General features: G+C 43.3%; 1 protein-coding gene across 1 annotated transcript in view; it reads right to left on the bottom strand.

Moving 5' to 3' along the window:
- Nucleotides 1-23,463, bottom strand: part of IREB2 (iron responsive element binding protein 2) — a 43,144-nt gene extending 19,681 nt beyond the window's left edge. The window contains exons 1-8 of the mRNA XM_029065531.2: nucleotides 23,383-23,463; nucleotides 18,971-19,060; nucleotides 14,836-15,001; nucleotides 12,559-12,696; nucleotides 10,415-10,636; nucleotides 5,616-5,685; nucleotides 2,734-2,917; nucleotides 1,361-1,500 (exon numbers count right to left, since the gene is read on the bottom strand). Coding sequence (XP_028921364.1) covers nucleotides 1,361-1,500; nucleotides 2,734-2,917; nucleotides 5,616-5,685; nucleotides 10,415-10,636; nucleotides 12,559-12,696; nucleotides 14,836-15,001; nucleotides 18,971-19,060; nucleotides 23,383-23,401 — 1,029 coding nt within the window. The 5' untranslated portion in view covers nucleotides 23,402-23,463. The remainder of the gene's footprint in view (nucleotides 1-1,360; nucleotides 1,501-2,733; nucleotides 2,918-5,615; nucleotides 5,686-10,414; nucleotides 10,637-12,558; nucleotides 12,697-14,835; nucleotides 15,002-18,970; nucleotides 19,061-23,382) is intronic.
- Between the last annotated feature and the right edge of the window lie 467 nt (nucleotides 23,464-23,930).

The following is a 23,930-nucleotide window of genomic DNA, read 5'->3' as shown; positions in this document are numbered from 1 at the left end:
GCTCAATAAATATGACTGAATGAAAAGCAACTGGAAACATTAGCCTCTCAAAAAAACAAAACATCAGATTTTGATTTCAATGACCGGCTATTTACAGATCTGTATGCTTCAAGCAGAAAAAAAAAACATATGGAGTTGGAATGTGGGTTTTATCTGACAAGTTATGGAAGAAATAGAATCCAAGTCACTGAAAACAATATTCAGTGACTATGGAAAAAAATCTACAAATAGAAAAACGAAGAGGACACCAGATACATAAAAATCTTACCATGTGCCAAGCACTGTTTTAAACACCAGGGTAGATACAAAGTAATCAGTTTGAACACAGTCCCTATCCAATACTGGATTCACACTCTTAATCCCCATTTATTACAAATGAGGTAACTGAGGCATACAGAAGGTAAGTGACTTGCCCAAGGTCACAGCACACATGTGGTGGAGACAGGATTAAAATCCAGATCTTTCTGACTCGTGCTCGTGCTGTATCCACTAAACCATGCTAAATGGATTTTTGGGAACAAGTCAGTTTTTTCAGGCTCACCCACACGCACGGATAAAACTTTACTATTTTACATCACTTTTACATCACTTCATTCATCCAATCGTATTTCCTGAACGCTTACTGTGTGCACAGCACTGTACTAAGTGCTTGGAAAGTACAATTCAGCAGCAAATAGAGACTGTCCCTACCCAACAATGGGCTCACAGTCTAGAAGGGGGGAAACAGACAACAAAAGAAAACAAGCAGAAAGGCCTCAACAGCATCAATATAAATAAATGGAATAATAGATATATACACATCATTAATAAAGTAAATAGGATAATAAATATGTGCATATACACATAACTGCTGTAGAAGGGGGTAGGGTAGAGGGAGGGAGTCGGGGCGATAGGGAGGGAATCGGGGTGATGGGAAGGGGATGAGGAGCAGAGGAAAAGGGGGGTCTTGGACTGGGAAGACTTGTTCATCCCAAGCGGATGAACTGCCGACTTGTTCATCCCAAGCGCTTAGTACAGTGCTCTGCACATAGTAAGCACTCAATAAATACTATTGAATGAATGAATGAATGAATGAATGGAAGGCCTCTTGGAGGAGGTGAGTTTTCAGTAGGGCTTTGAAGGGGGGAAGTGAGCTAGTTTGGCGGATGTGAAGAGGGAGGGCATTCTGGGCCAGAGGTAGGGTGTGGGCCAAGGGTCGACAGCGGGACAGGCAAGAACGAGGCACAGTGAGAAGGTTACGTTAAACGAATTAGCAATGCTATTCCAAAATTTCACTTATTTCTCAAATTTTGCCAGGCAAACACACACACACACACACACAAAAGTCTTTCATGAAGGTAAAATATAATTTTAAACTTACTTTTGTAATGCCAAGAACAACATCTATGGATGTAGCAAATGGACTTGATGAGCCAATTAACTCGCAACCTACCACCTCTGGCAAAGTAAATGTGACTGGCAGGCCAAGCATAACTGCTTCTGTTTCAATTCCTCCAACACCTAAAGCAGAAAGGCAACCATTTTAGCAAGAATAATTTGGGAAAACATCATTTTAAACTAAATTACCTCTGCACCATTTGAATCTGAAGCAGATGACATCTGCTTTTATCTACTTCTACTCGTAAAACATGAAGCTGCTGCTGAGAGGGAAATCTAGCCACATAAGGGCCAACCCTAAAGGTTCCTTTTATATTTCGTCCAGTTTGCCTGAAAAATGACCATCACTAAATGCTAGTCTAGATATCAGATCATTTGAAATTCAGGCAACTTCCTAGTTTATAGGGTGATGGACGGACCACTCCTGTACCACACCGAACTCAATCTGGACTTCTTGAAATAATTTCTCCAGGTCACAGCTAAGACACAGTGGAAGAGAGATGAGGCCATTTAAAGGCAGTTTTTGAGGATTTCAAAAATTCTGATTGATTCTCAGAAATGACATTTTTAGAATCTCTGCTAGTTAATCCCTTTCATTTCTGCCCCAAATTACAAGTCTCTACATCTTGTAAAGAAAACTGAAAACCATATTTTAAAATTACCAATTGGTCAGCTGTTTTTGAACTATTTGGTCTGAATATTTCTGGTACCTTAATGACTGGGCGGGGAGTGGGGAGAATAAAACCTCCAGTGGCTCACTTGCTTTCCGATGGCTCCTTCCTCTGCTCTGAAACATGTTCTCATGTCCCCTATCCTAAACGCCACCCATAACCCCACTGCACCCTTCAGTTATCAACTCATTTCCCTGTTACTCTTCCTTTCCAAAAGTCCTCAAACAAGTTGTTTACATCCACTGCTTCCTCTTCCTCTCCTCAACCCCCTGCAATCTGGCTTCTGCTCTCTCCAAATTCACCAGTGACTTCCTTCTTGCCAAATCCAATGGACTCCACTCCATCTTAATCCTCCTTAATATTTCAGGTGACTTCAACACTAAGGGCCTCACTCCTTCTTCCGGGAACACAATCAAACCCTGGTTTCACAAACTCCCAGATGCTTCGTACAAGAGCTCTGCGGACTCAGTGAGTACTCGATAAATACCACTAATACCCTCTCCCAGATTCTATGTCACTTCAAGATAGAACCTCCCCGTAAGAAGTCAAGTTAGACAATCACGTGAACTTAACCGCAGAAGTAATTTAATGACCAAAGCATAAGAACAGTACAAATGCACACAACAATCGGTTGGGCAAAACCCAGAAGAGTTAAAATTAAACATATTAGGTCACGTCTACTTACCCCAACCCAGAATTCCCAAGCCATTCACCATAGTTATGTGAGAATCTGTGCCAACTACACTGTCTGGAAAGAGGAAATCCTTTACTTCAAAAACCACTCTGGACAAGTATTCCAAGTTCACCTGATGAACCATGCCAGTTCCAGGAGGGATTACAGTCACATTCTTAAACACTTTTGAACCCCACTAGAGTAATGAAAAACACAAGAATGAATAGGTTAATTCAGCTGTGGAGAGCCTGTGATTATTTTTCATCCCATATATATCAGAACTCATATTAAGTAGCAAATCGGAATCAAATCCTGTGTTAACCTGCCAGATGTTTGAGGATACTTTCACGCAAAGGAGATGATTTTAGTCACAGGTCACTGGAACTGCCCCAGTATACCAACAGAATTTTGGTGTCAAAACCTGTGCCTGAATTACTTTTCCCAATAATCCAAAGCCTTTTCCTCTTACTTGGCGACCACCCTTTATGCTTTTTCCTTCTTTGTTATGGTATTTGTAAAGCACTTGAGAAGCAGCGTGGCTCAGTGGAAAGAGCACAGGCTTTGGAGTCAGAGGTCATGATTTCGAATCCCAGCTCTGCCACTTGTCAGCTGTGTGACTGTGGGCAAGTCACTTAATTTCTCTGTGCCTCAGTTACCTCATCTGGAAAATGGGGATTAAGACTGTGAGCCCCACGTGGGACATCCTGATTCTCCTGTGTCTACCCCAGCGCTTAGAACAGTGCTCGGCACATACTATGCGCTTAACAAATACCAACATTATTATTACTATGAACCAAGCACTTATACTAACCACAGGGATATTATCCCAGCTCTACCACTTGTCAGCTGGGTGACTGTGGGCAAGTCACTTAACTTCTCTTTGCCTCAGTTACCTCATCTGTAAAATGGGGATTAACTGTGAGCCTCATGTGGGACAACCTACCTTGTATCCACCCCAGCGCTTAGAACAGTGCTCTGCACATAGTAAGCGCTTAATAAATACCAACATTATTATTATATTAGATATTCAGATTGGTCACAATCCCTTGCCCCTCACAGGACTCAGTCTTTAATACCCATTTTACAGATGAGATAAATGAGGCCCCAGAGAAGTTTAATGACTCGCCCAAGGTCATCCAGCAGACAAGTGGTAGAGCCAGGATTAGAACCCAAGCCCTCTGATTCTCAGACCCACGCTCTTTCCACTAGGCACGCTTTTTCTTCACTCACTTCCTCTCCAGTAGGCTACAGCTACTTGCGTGTCACCTCTAAATTACAAATTCTTAAGAGGGAAGGCCACAAGAGACACATGACCCAACTTTTCTGGTTCAAGGAAACTTTTAACTTTTATCCTTAGCTACTCAAGGTGGTTCTTGAAAAACATCAGCACAATCCAACTGGCTTCTGAGCCCATCAGAAGCCATCCTGGAGAAAGCCAGTTTGCAGTGGCGGGGATGGGGGAGGAAAAAGTTGTTGATACAGGTCAGTGTGAAGGATTTCGGATTCAGACACTGTTAAGAATGCCCTGAGGATTTTTGGATTCCAACAGATAGCAGTTTTGCTCCATAAAAACCAGAGTCCTACTGAGTGCAAAGTACTATAAGAGTTCTTTTGACAGTGCAACAGAAACAAAATACATGATCAGTACTCTCCAGGAGTTTACAATCTAAAGGGTTGGAGAGACAAAAATAACTTGTTCCATACGTTCCGAAAGATGTCACTAACGTCACTGTAGAAAAACTGCAAGTGCTAATTATTTCTTAAGCAAGTATCTCCGGGCCAAACTGAGAAGTTGCATGGCCTAGTGGATACGGCATGGACCTGGGAGTCGGAGGGACCTGGGTTCAAGTGCCGGCTCCACCATGTGTCTGCTGTGTGACCTTGGGCACGCCACTTAACCTCTCTGGGCCTCAGTTACCTCATCTGCAAAATGGGGATGAAGACTGTGAGCATAGGCCTGGGAGTTGGAGGGATCTGGGCTCTAGTCCCAGCTCCACCACGTGTCTGCCGTGTGACCTTGGGCACGTCAATTAACTTCTCTGGGCCTCAGTTACCTCATCTGTAAAATGGGGATTATGACTGAGTCCCGTGTAGGACATGGACTGCGACCAACCTGATTACCCTGTATCTACCCCAGCCACTTAGAACAATGCCTGGCACAAAATAAGTGCTTAACAAATACCATTTAAACACAAACAAACAAAAAACCCCCCACCAGTCAAGCAATGTGCTAAATGATGGGGTACATAACCGGATCATACACGTCCCCAACCCACAGTCTTAAAATAGGGAGAGTAGGTATGAGGGCACTGAGGGACAAGAGAGATTAAGGGACTCATCCAAGGCCATCCAGCAGGCCACTGACAAAGAAGAGATTATATCCCATGTCTCCGGACTTTCTGCTACATGCTCATCCATCCTGGCTGCTTAGCTGCAGTGTAAAAACGTTCTAACCTTTTACAGAAATTGAATTTCAAACTCTTGAGGAATTTTTTTTTGAAGCAGCTAAAAAAAACCAACACACCCAGTTCGGCCAAAACACAAGTTTACGTTATGTATCGGGTGAGAACATTGCTAGGAAATGGGAAATGTTTCCGCAACAACATGCTAGATGGACATAGTGAATATGATAATGTGAGTTTTCTGTAATTTAAACTTGGCAAGAACATTACTCTTGTGCTATTTGCTACACAAAATAAAATTTAAGTTAAAAAAAATTAACAACTGCATTACTGGAGACTATCTCTGAATCAAGTATTTTATTTTGCAAAACGCTTCTCTGAAAAAACATCTGACGATAAAAATCCAAGTTTGATTCAAAAATGAAATCATTCCAGACATCGGAAATTTCTGAATTCTACTAATTCTCATACGAATTGTTTTTTAATCCGTACCTTAAAAAACTGAAGTCTCTCTCGATTTCTGCCAAATTCTACCTCCTGGTTTTTTAACACTGTTTCAGGCCTAGAAAGGAAAAGAATAGTTAAATCAGCTAGTAATTCTTTTACTGTTTTATAAAATCAAAGTTTTGCATCTTCGTTAACAAGCTTAAATGAATTGTGCAAATACCAAACAGAAATGATAAATGATTATAGTATTCGGTGAGCGCTGTCCGCTAAGCACTGTACTAAGTGTGGGGTACATAGAGGTTAGTCAGGTGGGACATAGTCCCTTATCCCACACGGGGCACATACTCAATCCCCATTTGACAAAGACAGCAACTAAGGTACAGAGAAGTTAAGTGACTTGCCCAAAGTGGCAGAGCCAGGGTCCTTCTGATGCCGAGACCTATGCTCTATGAGACCATGCTGCTTTGAATACGTGCAATAGGATTTCTCAAAATCAGTAAGTTTAGTTTTTCCGAGAAGGAAGAAAAGACCCAATTTCAACGACAAGCAAAAGACCGGATCAACAGGGATTGTTGTCTATGCAGGTATTGGGTAAAATCATGTTTACGTGATACTTGGGAAGGGATGGGAATCTAGCTTACTTTATTTTGCAAGATTTAGGTGAAATAACAGTAAAGGTTCGATAACAGATTTGAGTGATTTTTATTTCGCGACAAAAAGAGAGGGTAGTTACAGGCTCTTTGGGGTCGGAAGCAATTTCAACTATATCCAACCACTGAAGATCCTCCCTCCTAAACCAGTTTTGCCCTTGCATCATCAATACTGAGAGTAAGGAAGTTAAAAGACACAGCCCTGTTGTACTTTAAAAAAAAAAAAGGCTGGGGAAATAAAGCAGCAGGGTTTTTTGGGTTTTTTTTAAAACATGTATTTGTTCCAAGGCACCGAGAGTGAAATGGCATTTGCAGACATGCCTCAAGAATTCAATAATCAGCAATGACCGATCGTCCTTAAAGTGTTTCCTTTCATGGTTATTCTTTGAGATTACTGATTAAGCTTCGGGCAATGTGAGGCTGGGAAATGATTACTTTTCCACTTGCGAGCTTGTGATTCACAACTTCCTAGAATAGTGATATTTATTTATATAAACTCTCATCAACATCCTTAACCAGGCTGCCTGGGCTTTAACTGTCTTCCCTGAATCAAATGGGATCACCCCAACCAATGTTCAAGGCTTGGAGCCTGGAATGCACCTGCTTCACACCACATGGCAAATGCTCAATGTCAAAACTTTGAAGAGATTGCAGGGTAGGGCAGTGAGAAGGGGAAAGGGAGAGCGACTCTGAGAGGCTTTAAAGTTTGGGCAGCCTTAAAGTCCAGGAAGAATTTATCCTTGAAACCAAATGGAGAGAGACAACTTTGCTCCTCCACATTCGATAGGCTGCCCATCCTCTCTGAATGCTACTTACGCTTGCATTCCTCCCTTCTCTACCAGACCTTTCCCCCCAGATTTTATCTTTCTCAATTCTAGTACCCCTGGACTGGATGAGAGCAGGTAAGATTAATGTTAGAGTGTGTGAATTTTAAGGGTTAGTTTGTGTTGCAGAGTATGATTGAGAGTGCCTGTATCTATGGTATTTCTACATATGCAAGCATGGCTGAAGATGAGCGCACATCGTATCGCGCAAAGCTGAGGAGCAGCTTGGCCTAGGTGGAAAGAGCACAGGCCCGGGGGTCAGAAGACCTAGGTTCTAATCCTAGCTCTACCACGTGCAAGCTGTGAGATGTTGGGCAAGTCTTTTAACTTCTCTGTGCCTCAGTTCCCTCATCTGCAAAAATGGGGATCCAATCCTATTCTCCCTCCTATTTAGATTATGAGCCCCGTGTGGAACACAGACTATGACTGATATGATTATGTGGTATCTTCCCCACTGCTTAGAATGCTTGATATATACTATATACTAAGTGCTTAAATATCACAATTATTATTATTATGGGTGGGTAAAGAATTTTTTTTTTGAAAAAGGGATAAATTTAGGGATAGGAAAGATAATTTAATCATTTAGATAAGTAATTCCACTAGCGCTATACAATTAAATTCTAAATATCCTCCAAAAACCTTATAATTAGCATTCCCTAACTTGCATTCTTATTTCCAGTAAAATGTATTTTATCAAATGCCAGTATAATTGCTTGGATGTGGTTTTAACCCATACCATTTTGGGTGAACTTTTTCTAAGGGTAAACTGAGAATTCAACCATTCACCAATTCACTTTCAATTATTTAGCCTTTCTGCATCACATTTTCAAAGGGTTTCCAATCATTTTTATGTTTCAAATAGAGATCCGATTTGAAGTCCTGAATTTTATGATAATCTCCCTTAGCTCTCTTACCCTATTATAAAAACATTTACTGAACTATGTACATTACAACAAATTGGCTCTGAGAATGATGCAAAGCAGGGTTTTGTGCAACTGTGCAAGTTTTGCAATTTAACTCCAAAACTGAGCCAACTGAGCCAACTTCACTGCTGGGAACATGCTACTTTTCTCAGGATAACATGCCACACTCCATTAGGTTGGAAAAAATGAACGTATGCAGCATTATGATTCGGCTCCTAGATAAAAGAAATATGAATGAAATAAATCTATAACCTTAAGTCAATTCGACAATGCCATGTAAGCTCCTATCAACTCTACTGTACTCTCCCAAGTGCTTAGTACAGTGCTCTGCTCAAAGTAACTGTTCAATAAATACCAGTGACTGATTTTTGTACTGCATTTGGAAAGGAGTCCATGCATTTTGGTGATGACCTGAACATGGTCACGGATGGACGGAGAGCAAACGACCTAAACAGAATACAGAATTTTAAGAAAAGAAGAGCATATGCGGCCTCTGAATCCTGAGACCTAGCTATATGAAAGCGTTAAATTCTGTTCAATCATGAGTGAAGCTCTTATTTTGAGTCTGGTTAACAGATGTGTTGGAGGGTTTGTTAGTGCTCCTGAGGAAAGTGACTCTGCTTTAATCCTACTTCTTTAACCCTTAAAAGAGGTCAAAATCTAAGAATGATCCTTCCACTTCTCAAATGAACTATAAGTTACTATTATAAAGACCACTTTCTCCTTCAAGGGCCTTTAACAACATCGAGCCAAATAAAATGCTTCTCTTAAACAATAAAGGTTAATGGGATGAAGTGCTAGAGTGCACTTGATCAAGTGCTTCATAATCTGTATTTAAAATGTGAAGGTCCTGGCTCAAATGAAAGCTATTGGGTTTGAAAGATGATCATGTTAAGTGAACTTAAACCCCATATGCTCTGCCTGGAGGGGATCAGGCTATAGAAATGGAAGTATTAACTCCATTCAATGCTGTGCAAGGCACTCACCACAAAGAGTTATGTCAGAGGTTTTATAATCAAGCCATTTCTGGTTCTTTAAACTCTATTTAAATACTCTATGTATTGTTAAATATCTTCTGTAATTAAGAACACTTTAAAGCCAGTGATTCCCAACCTTTTCTGAACTCAAGGCACTTAATTCAAGACACGGGAAGCAGCGTGGCCTAGTGCAAAGAGCACGGGCTTGGGAGTCAGAGGACATGAGTTCTACTCTTGGCTCCTCCACTTGACTGCTGTGTGATCCTGGGCAAGTCACTCCACTTCTCTGGCTTCAGTTGCCTCATCAGTAAAATGGGGACTAAGACTGAGTCCCATTTGGGACAGGAACTGTGTCTAACCTGTTTACCTTTATCTACCCCAGTGCTTAGAATAGTGCTTGGCACATTCTAAGTGTTTAATACCATAATTATAATTATTACAATTGTTTCAATGTACTAAGTTAAAGAAATATCACTCCCTACAACCAAAACCTGTATTTGATATCTCTAGCAAATACAGTGTTTTTTGTAATATCTTCCTTTTAGGCCTGTGGGATGTTCTGGAAATCATGTTACCTTTCATGTCCAACCACGGCTCTGCTTTTTTTAGGACCTTTTCAGAGAGGGGCTCAAAATGTGAACCGCTGTATCTTAGGGAATACACTGTCATTCTAAAGTATCTTCAAATATGAATGATAACTATAGCTGCATGTATGAAAATTCAATCCTATACTTGGGGGAGGGGTTGGAGAGAAGAGTATAGCTTTTACCACTTCTTCAAGTCAAAGAAGATTTGTTCTGTTGTCAAAAACCTGAGGGATAGTTCTCGGGCTCCGCCTGCATGGATCCCCCAGTTGATCAATCAACGGTATTTACTGAGTGCTTACTATGTGCAGAGCACTGTACGAAGTGCTTGGGAGAGTACAAATTCAAGTACCATAGTTGAGGACACCATTTTAACTGGAGGTGTGGTGTTTTTTTTGCAAGCTATCTTCACTGAGCAATACTAATACGAAAGCACCATCGGAACATCATTCACTCTGTACCTGTGTAAACACACACCACTCTCTGAAATAATAATACATATGAAGACGGGTTTTAAAATTAAACCACTCAGGAAGTGAAGCAGTGTGGTCTAGTGGCAAGAGCACTTGCCTGGGAGTGGGCAGGGCAGCAGACCTAAGTTCTAATCGTGGATCTGTCACTTACCCACTGTGTGACCTTGGGCAAATCACAACTTCTCTGTGCCTCAGTTCCCTCCTCTGTAAAATGGGGTTCGATACCTGTTCTCCCTCCTAGACTGTGAGCCCCATGCTGGACCTGATTCCTTGTATCTATCTACCCCAGTGTTTAGTACATTCCCGGACATCTAACTGGCACTTAAATCCTACACTTTTAGGAAAAAATGAGAAAACGTCAAGTGAACGACAATCTGGCAGTAATAAAGAACAGTTTAAAAGTTTCATACTCAGGCACTGGTTGTAAGTGAAAGGGGCAGAGGAGAGGTGTGTTCTCAATCTGCGCAGAAAATTTTCCTGAGTTGCGGGCTGCTTCCCCAGAATCGCACGGTCCTCGGCAGGCAGCCTGGCTTCTGCAAGGGAGTTTTCGAAGCTGCACTTTAAGAGGAGAAAGCCTGGCTGCTGTCTTCGCCAGGTCACCACCTCCGGGATTGGGTGCATTCTGTATTGCGCTGGCGTTTTAAAAGGGAAACACAAACATTGACAAGGTATTACAGTTAAAACCTGGAGAAAGTTTGAGGCTAGAAGACATGAAGGTGCAAAGACAAGACAAGAGGACTTTTGAGAGAAAACCAAAGTAGACGCATGTACCTAAAAGCAACCTCTACTGGAAGACTGGCTACAATGCAAAGCTCTGACTAAACAGAAGTAGATCCATAAAAATACTACATTTTTCCATGCTGTCAATCAGTTTACACTATTCGCCGATACAATTCAATGTAGTAAAGTGAATCAGGATTAAAACTTTTTTCCCCCCCTTTAATTGCTCTTCTGAAAAATTAGAATTAACAGTTTTTAATAAGCCAATTTAAAAGTATATTCTAAGACAGCAATCTCATGTGCAAAATTATTCGACTATTTCAGGATGCACAAGGGATATGAATGCTGTGATCACAACACCTGATGAAACATGCGCCACACATTGGCTGCTATCGCTCCCCTCAAGAGAAAAGTACCATAGAAATAGGACATACTATTTTGTTGTAAAGTCCTCAGAATTAAATATAATATACAAATAACAAAAGTTAGTTCAACAGTAATTTCTTCAAAAAATAATCTTTATCATATGAGAGTCCTTTGGAATGACTAAGATTGAATTTAAGTTCCTTAATTAGCTCGGAAACCTAACCCATTAAGAGCATTTGTGCACAACACCCATGGTTGGTAAAGTGACAGGGAAAAATCATAACTAGTTTTAGAAATAAGGTCAGCAAATTAAATACACAAACATAACTTTTCTGACAAACGTTTACTCTCCTCCTGTTCAAAACCACATTGAAGGCACACCTCCTCCAAGAGGGCTTCCTTGACTTCCTTGAAGCCCTCCTTTCCTCTTCTCCCACTCCCTTCTGCGTCACCGACTCACTCCCTTTTATTCGTCACCCCGCCAGCCCCACAATTAATATCTGTAATCAATTTAACGTCTCTCCTCCCATCTAGACGGTAAGCTCGATATGGACAGGGAATGTGTCTATTATAATTCTTATTACCGTACTCTCCTAAATACTTAATGCAGTGCTCTGCACACAGTAAGTGCTCAAAAAAATGCAAGGGACCCAAATTTACAAAAGACACAAAAAAATTACTCCCACCCCCGCCACACCAGTTTATACTTTAATAATAATAATAATGATGATGACGATGGCATTTGTTAAATGCTTACTATGTGCCAAGCACTGTTCAGAGGATGTGAATACAGCATTGGTGAAGCCTTAAAAAAAAATGAGGACAGTCTGCAACAAAACCTCATTACGATAACAGAAAACAAAGGCACCATCATGGTGGACAGGGAACATGGCTACCAACTCCGCTGTATTGTGCTCTCCCAAGCACTTAGTACAGTACTCTGCACACAGAAAGCACTCAGTAAATAGCACTGATTGATACAGAATAAAAAGTAGGGTTGCAAAACGCACCACTGTGTCTACAACAAATATCTCCCTACTTCTGAATGATTAAATCACAAGGAAGAGAAATTGGTTCCAGAGGGAAGAAATAAAACAGGTTTAGTTTTCTAAGCGAATTGCACGGTAGGGAATTAAAAAAAAAAAAAAAAGAGTTCCCAAAGGCTTCATCTGTTCCGACAAGAACTGTCCTAGAAATCAACAGACTAAAACCTTACTTTAAAATTGTGTCATACATACGCTTAGCAAACAAAAGGAAAAACAGCAAGCTTTTTGGGTACAAAAATGCAATGGACTGCTTAAATTGTGTGATTTTTAGTTCCAAGTATTCATTACTGTACTTTTTAAAAACTTTGATTCCGAGCTATTATCGAGGTTTCACCTAGAAGGTAAATTAATTAGTTGTAAATTGTTTCTTGCCAGGGAGAGCTCTTTACACAGCTAATTAAAAAAAAAATGTATGGCAGTACCATTTACTGAAGTCAATTTGCAAAGAATGGTCAACAGTGAGATCTGTTGGGCAGGCAGGGTGGACTTTCTTAGGATCTCCTCCAAGATTTTTCACCGCTTCTCTCATTGCAGCAAAATCTACCATTGCAGGAATGCCACTAAAGAAAGAAAAATAGTAAGCTTACCATTTGGTCATGCAATAAACACTCAAGATATACCCTGTTCTTTTAGGACACTAGAGTTCCATTCTTGTAGAAACCTCAGTTATGGAAAACTTGCACTGTAGTTCTTATCTCATGTCAGTTATCAGGCATATGAAAAAGACCATTTTTCTATGAGTAATCACATCATCTCCAGACATGCGTTTTCCAAAGAACATTCTCTAATTCTGTCATTGTGTTTTAGCAAAATGGAAGAATGACAACATATTCTGGCAGTACTGAGTATACTCGTCAAGTCCACGCTATTATGTCTACTTTTAACAAATCACTTAAAATATCCTTCTGCAAATAATACAGTCTTCAAAACTCTTTCACTTTTTCATCTTTAAAATATCTTTTTTTCTACGTCATATTTCATTCATGACTTGTCAGGTATCCAAAATTACGATGTGCCAGATTTAACGTTTTAGCTTGCTAACAGATCTCTGAAAACCACAGTTCATCTTATGGGTCAAAGTTCCACTAGTCCTCCCATTGGCTGGAATGACCACAGCTCGGAGAGTCAGAAGACCTGGCTCTGAAAGAGGGGGAATTCCGACTGGGGCCCAGGTCATCGCTGGTGAAGGCTTCTGATCAAACAGCCACCTGGGGCATTCCGTGAAATGAAAAGATCTGACAGGAATCCTGAAAACAGCTGGCTCACATGGGGGGCAAAGGTACCAGAGAGATGTGCGCAAAATTGCCACCTACCCTCCCTCTGGCTTGGAACTTCCTTCCCCTTCATATCTAACAAACCGCCACTCCTTCCACCGCCGAAGCCCTACTGAAACAATATCTCCTCCTAGAAGCCTTCCCTGACTAACCCTCATTCCCTTCCACTGCCCCTCCTTTTCACCCTCCCTTCTGTGTTACCTACGAACTTGGGTCTGTACCTCTTTAATACTCACCCACCTCCAGACCCATTACAGAGTTAGTAGACACGTTACCTACCCAAAAGAAGCTTACAGGGGGAGATGCGCATTAACAGGAATGAAAAATTACGGACGGGTACATAACCGATAAATACGATTGAATGAATGAATGAATGGGGCTGAGGGTGGGGTATCAAGTGCTTACAAAGGCACAGACCCAGGTGCACAGGCCATGCAGAACAGAGACAAAATAGGGGAAAAGAGGGCTTAACTGGGGAAGGCCTCTTGGAGACGCGATTTGAATACAGCTTTGAAGGTGGGGGCTGATGGTGGTCAGATAGATACGGAGGAGGAGGGACTTCCAGGCCAGAGGGAGGATGTGGGCAGAGGGTCAACAGTTAGGACAGACAAGATCAAGGTCCGGTAACTAAGTTGGCCTTTGAGACAGTGAGGAGTGCAAACTGGGTTGCAGGAGGAAATTACTGAGGAAAGGCAGAAGGGGCAAAGTGACTGAGTGCTTTGAAGTTGTTGATAAGGAGTTTCTGTTTGACACGGAGGTGGATGGTCAACCACTGGAGGCTTTGAGGAGTGGGGAAATATAGACAATGTTGGCTTGCTTTTTTTTTTTTTTTTAGAAAAATGATCCAGGTAGCAGAGTGAAGTATGGACCTATGTGGGGAGAGAAAGGAGGAAGGGAGGTTAGCAAGGTGGCTCATGGAATAGTTACGGCAGGATAGGATAAGTGCTTGGATCACTGGGGTACCAGTTTGGGCGAAGAGGAAAGAGGGGTTTTAGAGATGTGAAGGTAGAACCGATAGAAGACAGTGACAGATTGAATATGTGGGCTGAATGACAGAGATGAGTCGAGGATAATGCCACAGCTATGAACTCTGGAAACACAGAGGGGTAGTGAGGTTGTTTACAGTGATGGGACAGAGGCGGGAAGGACAGAGTTTGGATGGGAAGTTGAGGAGTTGTTTTGGACAAGTAGAGATCCAGGTAGAGATTTCCTGAAAGCGGGGGGAAATGCAACACTGTAGAGAGGAGGACAGAGATTAGAGCTGTGGAGAGATACAGCATCCTGAAAGAGTAGATGAACTTGCATAGACACATTCCACACTTTATTCCTTACAGATAGCACTACACTGTTTACTGAATTGTTTCAATTCGAAAAGGTTACAAGACATCGCCATATCTACCAGTGAAAAGGAATACCGGCACTCACGTAAAATCTTGAAGAACAACACGGGCAGGAAAAAAGGGCACTTCAACATTGTTCTGCTTTACTTTCCAGTCTAAAATGTTCATAACATCTTCTTTTTTCACGAGGAAGCCATCACAGTTTCGAACTGCGGCTTCCAGCAATACCCGTATCGAGTAAGGCAAAACATCTGGGACAGAGAGAAAATAGTTCAGTTAGGTAAGGAGAGAATAGCTCTACCGTAATTTTGTAATAATTAAGATACCTCCAAAGTCAATCAGAACACAAACATAGAATTGTTTCCTTTAGTACTGGGAAATACACATCTTGCTTACTCATCGGGGATGCCAGATTTTTAGAAGACTTTAACCAAATATTGTTTTTGCCCCAGGTATACATGGAAAAAACCTAACACTAAGGTCTTAACAGTGAAACCTGTGTTATGTAGACAAACAGAGAATGAGGTACCACTAAAACTGTACTTCACTCTCCAAGAAATTGGCGCCAAGGGTGAAATTCACGTGATTGAAAAGGCCAATGTGGGACCCATAGCCTTGACCACATTACATGCATACATGTATACGTACACACGTGTATATATTCATTTTCTTTCTCTGCCACTGGAGGGGCAGGGTCTGACTCTCTGATAGGGTACTGACTCCCAGTTTTTGGCATTTTCTGGGACTCTGCTTTACGGTATCCTTAAAACGTTCTGTTTGTCCTCCAAGCTTTCAGTTTCCTGATTTCAGCTCGTTCTCAACTGCTTAGGGATCCCTCCGCCACCCATTCCCTTCATGTCCCTCACACAGCGCAGACATGTTGTAGAGAGCAGCTTCACAGTTAGGAAACAGTTTTATTCCGGGATCTCGTTGTTTGGGATTTTTGCCTTGCCATATGACACTGGCTACAGTCCCTAAGTGACACTGCTTCAAAGCCTGTCAAGCTGACTGGCAGAGGATTTCAGGCTTTCCTACCCTATTTTCTCCTTTCTACTGCTGGCCCGGTTGTACTCCGGGGCAATCCCTGGAGTACAGGGAAGCTGGCGGTGAGTTGAGGAAGCGAATGTAGGTCGGCCGACACCTACGAGAAGCGGCTGTCAGCTGAGCAACTCTTGAGCGAGCGATCTCATGGATTTGCTGCCTCATCTGCACCAGCACAAACTAGCATTTTCAAGCCTTCCTGATGAACCGCAGTAAGTACTAAGACGCGTGACTCCGGTCTTCTTGAAAATCGGGCTAAAAATGATAGCATCTTGAACGAGCTAGCAAAACTCATTCATTTTCATTTTTTTAAACCCGCCTTCAGATTCTGCCCCAAGCATGCATGCTATGAAAGTCCAATTATCTAGTTGACTGCTGTGTGACTGTGGGCAAGTCACTTAACTTCTCTGTGCCTCAGTTACCTCATCTGTAAAATGGGGATTAAGAGTGTGAGCCCCACGTGGGACATCCTGATTCCCCTGTGTCTACCCCAGCGCTTAGAACAGTGCTCGGCACATAGTAAGCGCTTAACAAATACCAACATTATTATTATTATTAGTTTTTAAGACGGCATTTGCTCTTTTGCACAAGTGTCCACATGTGGATTTTCTCTAATGTTTTAGGGAAAGTTAAACTCAGGGCAGTGCCTGAAAGCAAAAACCTGGCCAAAAAAACCTAACATAATTTGATTTAGCTTTATTTTACATTGATTTTAAGAGAAAACATTTTCATGGATGGGAATGTGTAGGTTAACTCATAAAGCCAATGAAAAAAAGCTGCAAAACTACCTCAGTAATATGAGTGAACAGCAATTTGGGTAATCAAAAGAGAGAAAAAGACCACTCAAAGTATAGACGGTATAATTTCTCTCTCAAACTCAAGTCCATATCTAGAGAAGCAAATTAATCAGTCATTTGTTTTACACCTCGCACAGTAGCTGCTAGAAACCTCTCAAACTGGTAGACACATGCCCTGCCCACAATGAGATAGTCTAGAGAGTTTATTGTGGGCAGGGCAAGCATCTACCAATTCTGTTATATTGTACTCCTCTTATGTACTCTGCACATCGTAAGCATAAATGTGACTGCTTCACTGACCTTCCCCTTGTACTTGGGAATTCTCCAAGGTATTTTAAATTCCCCCCTGGGCCTCCCTTACATTCCCCAAACTCTTAATTGAGTTCCTAACAAAATCTTCTCTTAATTAACCAGTTTGTTTTTAGAGTGCTTATTGTGTGCAGAGCACTGTTTTAAGCATTTGGTAGCTATACTGTAGTGTCGATAGGGCCGCCCCCTCCTTAAGACTGTAAACTCATTGTAGGCAGGGAATGTGCTTATTATTGCATTGTACTCTCCCAAGCACTTAGTACAGTGCTCTGCACTCAGTAAGTGCTCAAAAAATATGCCTGAATGAATGAATGCTCCCTGCCCCGAAGGAACTAAGAGTCAAGTGGGGGAGGCAAACATTATAAATTATGGATATATACATAGGTGCTGTGGGACTAAGGGTGGGATGAATAAAGGGTACAAATCCAAGTGGAAGGGCCTCAAAGAAGGGAGAAGGGAAAATGAGGGCTTAGCCAGGAAGGCTTCTTGGAGGAGAGTGATGGTCTGTCGGATTTGAAAGGGTAGGGAGTTCCAGGCTAGAGGCAGGACACAGGCGAGGCGCCGGCGGTGAGACAGTCTATCTTGAGGCGCAGTGAATAGTTGGCTTTAGCGGATCAAAAATGAGCGTGCCGGGTTGTAGCAGGAAATCAGGGAGGTAAGGTAGGGCAGGGTGAAGTGATAGAGGGCTATAAATAATAATAATTGCAGCATCTGTTAAGCACTTACTACATGCCAAGCATCGCACTAAGTGCTGGAGTTGATACAAGATAATTGGGTCCCACACGGGGCTCACAGTCTAAAGAGAGAACAGGCATTGAATTCCTATTTTGCGGATAACTTCTCTGTGCCTCAGTTCCCTTAAGGAGATTTGCCCAAGGTCACAGAGCAGACAAATGGTAGAGCTGGGATTAGAACCCGCTACCTCTACTCCCAGACATGTGCTCTTTCTACTAGGCCACGCTGCTTCCCTAACAACGGTAAGGGATTTCTGTTTAATGTGGGGGTGGATGGACAACCACTGGAGGTTCTTGAGGAGTGGGGAGACATGGACTGAACTTTATTTAGATCTAAGGTGTCCTTGGACTTGTAGCAATTGGGAAAACCCACCCCGAGTTTGTTTTTCCAACCTCTCGCATTCTGGAAAGCCTCAGGGAAATTCGATAGTTCAGGTTGTAAAGGAAGATCAGACAACTGAACCACAGCTGTCAATCCATTAGACTCTCAAGCCAGTGGAGAAAGACCCTGGAAGACACAATCTTATCCACCAGAAGAGGTCTCATCTACTGAAACGGTAATGACTCCATATCAGCTATTTGCAGTTGCCTACCACTAGGAAGGAGGGCGGGTTTATTTGCTTTTACCTGTGGATACCTAATCTCTTTCCTTGGCCCTGATTCAGCTACATGGGGAGTTTAAGTAAACAATAGATAGGAACTCTTGATAACCTGGATGTAAACAAACAACTCTACTGTTTGCATCCTCCATTTGATGGGATCCTTGTTCTTTCTGCAGCTTCTTAGGACAGTGGCTTAAACCGGTAAGAAAGGGAGTTGGTGGAAGTGCCTGGCAAGTAGTGTGTCAATCTGGCAGGTCTTTAGGCATCCAAGTTCTTGGGTTCTGAGGTGAGAATAGTAGTTAAAGGCTCCAAAAACATTAGCTTTGCTTACCAGGGGACAACCTTACTAGGGATTGGAAGCTAATAAATTAGTTCCCCGCGGACAGGCCAAAAACCAAACTTTTTTCAAAGGAAGAATCTTCTCCAGGAAGGCCTTAATTCCAAGCAGACATGGTCAGTGATTACCCCTTGCAGGCAAGGCTCACTGCAAACTTGAGAATTTAAATGCATATTTAATACCACTATATTAACAGGAATGACTTATCTATGATTTTTTCAATTGAAATATATTAATTTTGAATGCAAATAGATTTTTAACAACTCTAAAGTTTACACTTCCTTTGTAGGATAAGTGTCATTTTCATTTTATTCTATTTATTGAAAATAAGTATGTTACACAAATGATAGCGGGACCAAAACTGAAACCGAACCCGACATCTTAAAATAAAAAACATTACCATATTTGATGCCTCCAAGTTTAGGAACGTTGAAGAACTTCTTATCAGAACTGTCATCTAGAGGTTCAATTAAGTACTCAAAGGGGCATCCTGGGGGGGGAGGAGAGAGAGCCACCATCAGTAAATACATTTGCTAAAAATAAACATTTTTAGTTTGAAAATAAGGAATGAAAACAGAAATAGCAACATAGGCTGTAGTACATTTTGGTCTCCACAAAGCACTGTTTACATTTTCTGGCCTGCTTGGCCTCTTCAAAGCACTGTTTGCATTTTCTTGCCCACTTTGATGTATTTAATGTCGCTGAATTTTAATTGGGTAGAGAACCCTCAAAATTAAACAACCTACCAGTAATTGCTCCCACAAGCCCGCTATTGAAAGACAGGAAGCTGTCCTTCAGGATTACAATCCTAACAAACATCCCCAAAATAGTAGCAAAAACCGATTTATGCGATTCGCAGGCATCACTGATGAGGAGAGACTCACGGAACCTAACAAAAACTGCTCGGAGAACATGAGAACGTCATAAATATTTTAGCAGCGATTAATCTACAGGAATGACAAGAGACCGGTGGTGGGGCCTGCAACCATGTAAGCAGAAACAACTAAAGACAGTCTCAAATTTGGAGTAAGGCCCAGTTCTATCACAAAAAGGGTTTCACAAGGATAAGGGCTCCTGTGTTTTTCTTCTCAAGGGGATCCTTTTTATTTAGGATTTACCTAGAAAACTGACTCGTCTCACCTAAAAAGGGGCCTCATCCCTCCTACCCATCTCGCTCGCGAATGTACGTTTGCCGGGAGGAAAAAGCGGGGGAAAAAACAAGCTCCTTATGCAGACTCATTCTGGGGATGGGCCGTCGCTTTAACACTCTTGCTCCCTCCATCAAGAGGGGAGGGGGATGTAAAATCGTTTTTTCCTAAACTCTAAGCTCGCTTCTCTCGACTCTAAGGTCAGATGGGGCTGGGAAGAGGTGTTGTTATGTTGTAGCCTCCCAAGCGCTTAGAGAAGCAGTGTGGCCCAATGGAAAGAGCCCGGGCTTGGGAACCAGAAGTCATGGGTTCTAATCCCACCTCTGTTGTCACCTGGGTGACTTTGGGCCAGTCACTTCACTTCTCTAGGCCTAGGTTTCCCCATCTGGAAAATGGGGATTAAGACTGTAAACCCCACGTGGGACAACCTGATTACCTTGTGATTTCCCCCAGCACCCCCTGCTTAGAACAGTGCTTGACACATAGTAAGCGCTTAACAAATACCATTGTAGGTGCTCAATAAATAGGATTGATACCTTGTTGTCGCCCCCCCCCCCAGCGCTTAGAACAGTGCTTGACACATAGTAAGCACTTAAATACCATCATTACTAGTGGTACAGGACTCTTGCACACCATAGGCGCTCAATAAATAGGATACCTTGTCTCCCCCTCCACTCCCCAGCGCTTAGAACAGTGCTTGTTATATAGTAAGCGCTTAACAAATTCCATTATTACTGTTAGTACAGGGCTCTTGCACACCATAGGTGCTCAATAAATAGGATTGATACCTTGCCTCCCCCGCCCACCCCCAGCGCTTAGAAGAGTGTTTGGCACATAGTAAGCGCTTAACAAACACCATCATCATTATTAGTAGTAGTAATACAGGGTTCTTGCACACTGTAGGCGCTCAATAAATAGGACTGACTGCAATGGGGATGGAACCTCAATCCGACAGGCCCCTCCTCCATCCCTGCTTTAATAATAATGGTTAGCCCTTACTATGTGCCGAGCACTATTCTAAACGCTGGGTTAGATACAAGCTCATCAGGTTGTCCCACGGGGGCTGACCGTCTTCACCCCCTTTGACAGATGAGGTCACTGAGACCCGGAGAAGTCAAATGACTTGCCCAGAGTCACACAGCTGATCAGTGGGATTAGTTCCCAGGACCTCTGACTCCCCGGCCCGTGATCAGAGAAGCGGCGTGGCTCAATGGAAAGAGCTCGGGCTTGGGAGTCGCCGGTCATGGGTTCCAATCCTGACTCGGCCACTTGTCAGCTGGGTGACTATGGGCAAGTCACTTCCATTCTCTGGGTCTCAGTTCCCTCATCTGTAAAAGGTGGATTAACGGGTGTGAGCCCCATGTGGGACAACCTGATGACCTTGTATCCGCCCCAGAGCTTAGAACAGTGCTTGGCACATAGTAAGCACCTAACAAATACCAACATTATTATTATTAAAATGGGGATGAAGACTGTGAGCTCCATGTGGGACAACCTGATCACCTTGTATCTATCCCAGCGCTTAGAACAGTGCTCAGCACATAGTATGCACTTAACAAATACCAACATTATTAATAGTGGTAGTAAGTGCTTAACAAATGCCAACATTATCATTATTAATATTATTAAAATGGGGATGAAGACTGTGAGCCTCAAGTGGGACAACCTGATCATCTTGTTTCACGCCCCCCCCCCAGAGCTTAGAACAATGCTCAGCACATAGTAAGCACTTAAATACCACCATTATTATTAATATTAAAATGGGGATGAAGACTGGGAGCCCCACGTGGGACAACCTGATCACCTCGTATTCCCCCCTCCCCCAATCGCTTAGAACAGTGCTCAGCACATAGTACGCGTTTAACAAATACCACCACTATTATTATTATTAAGATGGAGATGAAGACTGGGAGCCTCAAGTGGGACAACCTGATCACCTTGTAACCCCCCCCATCGCTTAGAACAGTGCTCAGCACATAAAAAGCGCTTAACACCACTATTAATATTAAAATGGGGATAAAGGCTGGGAGCCTCAAATTGAACAACCTGATCATCTCGAATCCCCCCGCCCCCCCGAGCTTAGAACAGTGCTTAGCACATAGTAAGCGCTTAACAAACACCACCACTATTATTAAAATGGAGATGAAGACTGTGAGCCTCAAGTGGGACAACCTGATGATCTTGTACCCCCCCCCCCATTGCTTAGAACAGTGCTTAGCACATAGTACACGCTTAAATGCCAACATTATTAAAATGGGGATGAAGACTATGAGCCGCAAGTGGGACAACCTGATCACCCTCCCATTGCTTAGAACAGTGCTCAGCACATAATAAGTGCTTAACAAATACCACCATTATTATTATTATTATTAAAATGGGGATGAAGACTGTGAGCCTCAAGTGGAACAACCTGATCACTCGTAACCACCCCATCGCTTAGAACAATGCTCACTACATAGTAAGCGCTTAACAAACACCACCATTAATATTAAAATGGGCATAAAGACTGTGAGCCTCAAGTGGAACAACCTGATCACTTGTATCCCCCCCCAATCGCTTTCAACAGTGCTCAGCACATAGTAAGGCTTAGCAAACACCACCACTATTATTAAAATGGGGATAAAGACTGGGAGCCTCAAGTGGGACAATCTGATCATCTTGTACCACCCCCCATCGCGTAGAACAGTGCTCAGCACATAGTAAGCGCTTAACAAACACCACCCCTATTATTATTAAAATGGGGATAAAGACTGGGAGCCTCAAGTGGAACAATCTGATCATCTTGTACCACCCCCCATCGCTTAGAACAGTGCTCAGCACATAATAAGCGCTTAACAAACACCACCCCTATTATTATTAAAATGGGGATAAAGACTGGGAGCCTCAAATGGAACAACCTGATCACTCCTATCCCCCCCATCGCTTACAACAGTGCTCAGCACATAGTAAGCGCTTAACAAACATCACCCCTATTATTATTAAAATGGGGATAAAGACTGGGAGCCTCAAGTGGAACAACCTGATCACTCGTATCCCCCCCCATCGCTTAGAACAGTGCTCACCACATAGTAAGTGCTTACCACCACAGTTAACATTAAAATGGGAATAAGGACTGGGAGCCTCAAGTCCTTATCCCGCCCATCGCTTAGAACAGTGCTCAGCACACAGTAAGCGCTTAACAAACACCACCCCTATTATTATTAAAACGGGGATAAAGACTAGGAGCCTCAAGTGGATCACCTCGTATCCCCCCCCCGGCGCTGAGAGCGGTGCTGGGCCCCTAATAAGCGCTCAACCAATAGCCAAGCGCTTCACCATCCTTCTTATTAACCTCTCCTCCGAGGCCCGCCCGACCCAGAGACACGTAGAGAGAAATCGAATAAAGAAATAAAGGAGGGGCGGGTGGGAGGAGGCGGCCCGGCCTAGTGGGGGGAGGCTGGGTGCGAAGCCCGCTTTCGGGAAGGGTCTCCTGGAGGGGAGGGAAATGGAGGCGGGCGGCAGGACCGGCCCCAGGCCGGCGAGGCCTTGGCGTCGGGGCGCCTCGCAGCCCGCCGCCCGGACCCCCGGACCCCCCAACACGGCGTCCCCAGCCCCGCGGGATCCTCCCCCTTCCCCCGGCCGGGCCCCGAGGCGAACGGGGAGGAGGCGGCGGCCTCGCACCGACCTGCTGTTGGGCTGTCCATCGCCGGCGACCATATTAGCCTCTTCGGAGGGGGCGGGGGGGGGGGGAGAGGGGAGCAACCTCCCCCCCCCTCCTCCGCCCCGCTGAAATATCGCGAGATGTGGCGGGCGCCCGCCGCCGCCGCCGTTTGCCGCCCCGCTCTCGCGAGACTTCCTGAGGCCGAAACAAAGGCCGTGAGGGAGGAGATCGGCCAAGGGGCGCGAAGGATGCCGGGAAGCCAGGCCTGCTGATAATGACAATAATAATGTTGGTATTTGTTAAGCGCTCTCTATGTGCGGAGCACTGTTCTAAGCGCTGGGGGAGACACAGGGGAATCAGGCTGTCCCACGTGGGGCTCACAGTCTTCATCCCCATTTGACAGATGAGGTGATGGTAATTTGGCCTGCGTTAAGCGCCTGCTATAAGAATGTTGGTATTTGTTAAGCGCTTACTATGTGCCCAGCACTGTTCTAAGCGCTGGGGGAGACACAGGGGAATCAGGTTGTCCCACGTGGGGCTCCCAGGCTTCAACCTCATTTTACAGATGAGGT

This window comes from Ornithorhynchus anatinus, chromosome 5, assembly GCF_004115215.2.
Source record: "Ornithorhynchus anatinus isolate Pmale09 chromosome 5, mOrnAna1.pri.v4, whole genome shotgun sequence".
NCBI lineage: Eukaryota > Metazoa > Chordata > Mammalia > Monotremata > Ornithorhynchidae > Ornithorhynchus > Ornithorhynchus anatinus.
This window is presented reverse-complemented; position numbering and strand designations above follow the sequence as displayed.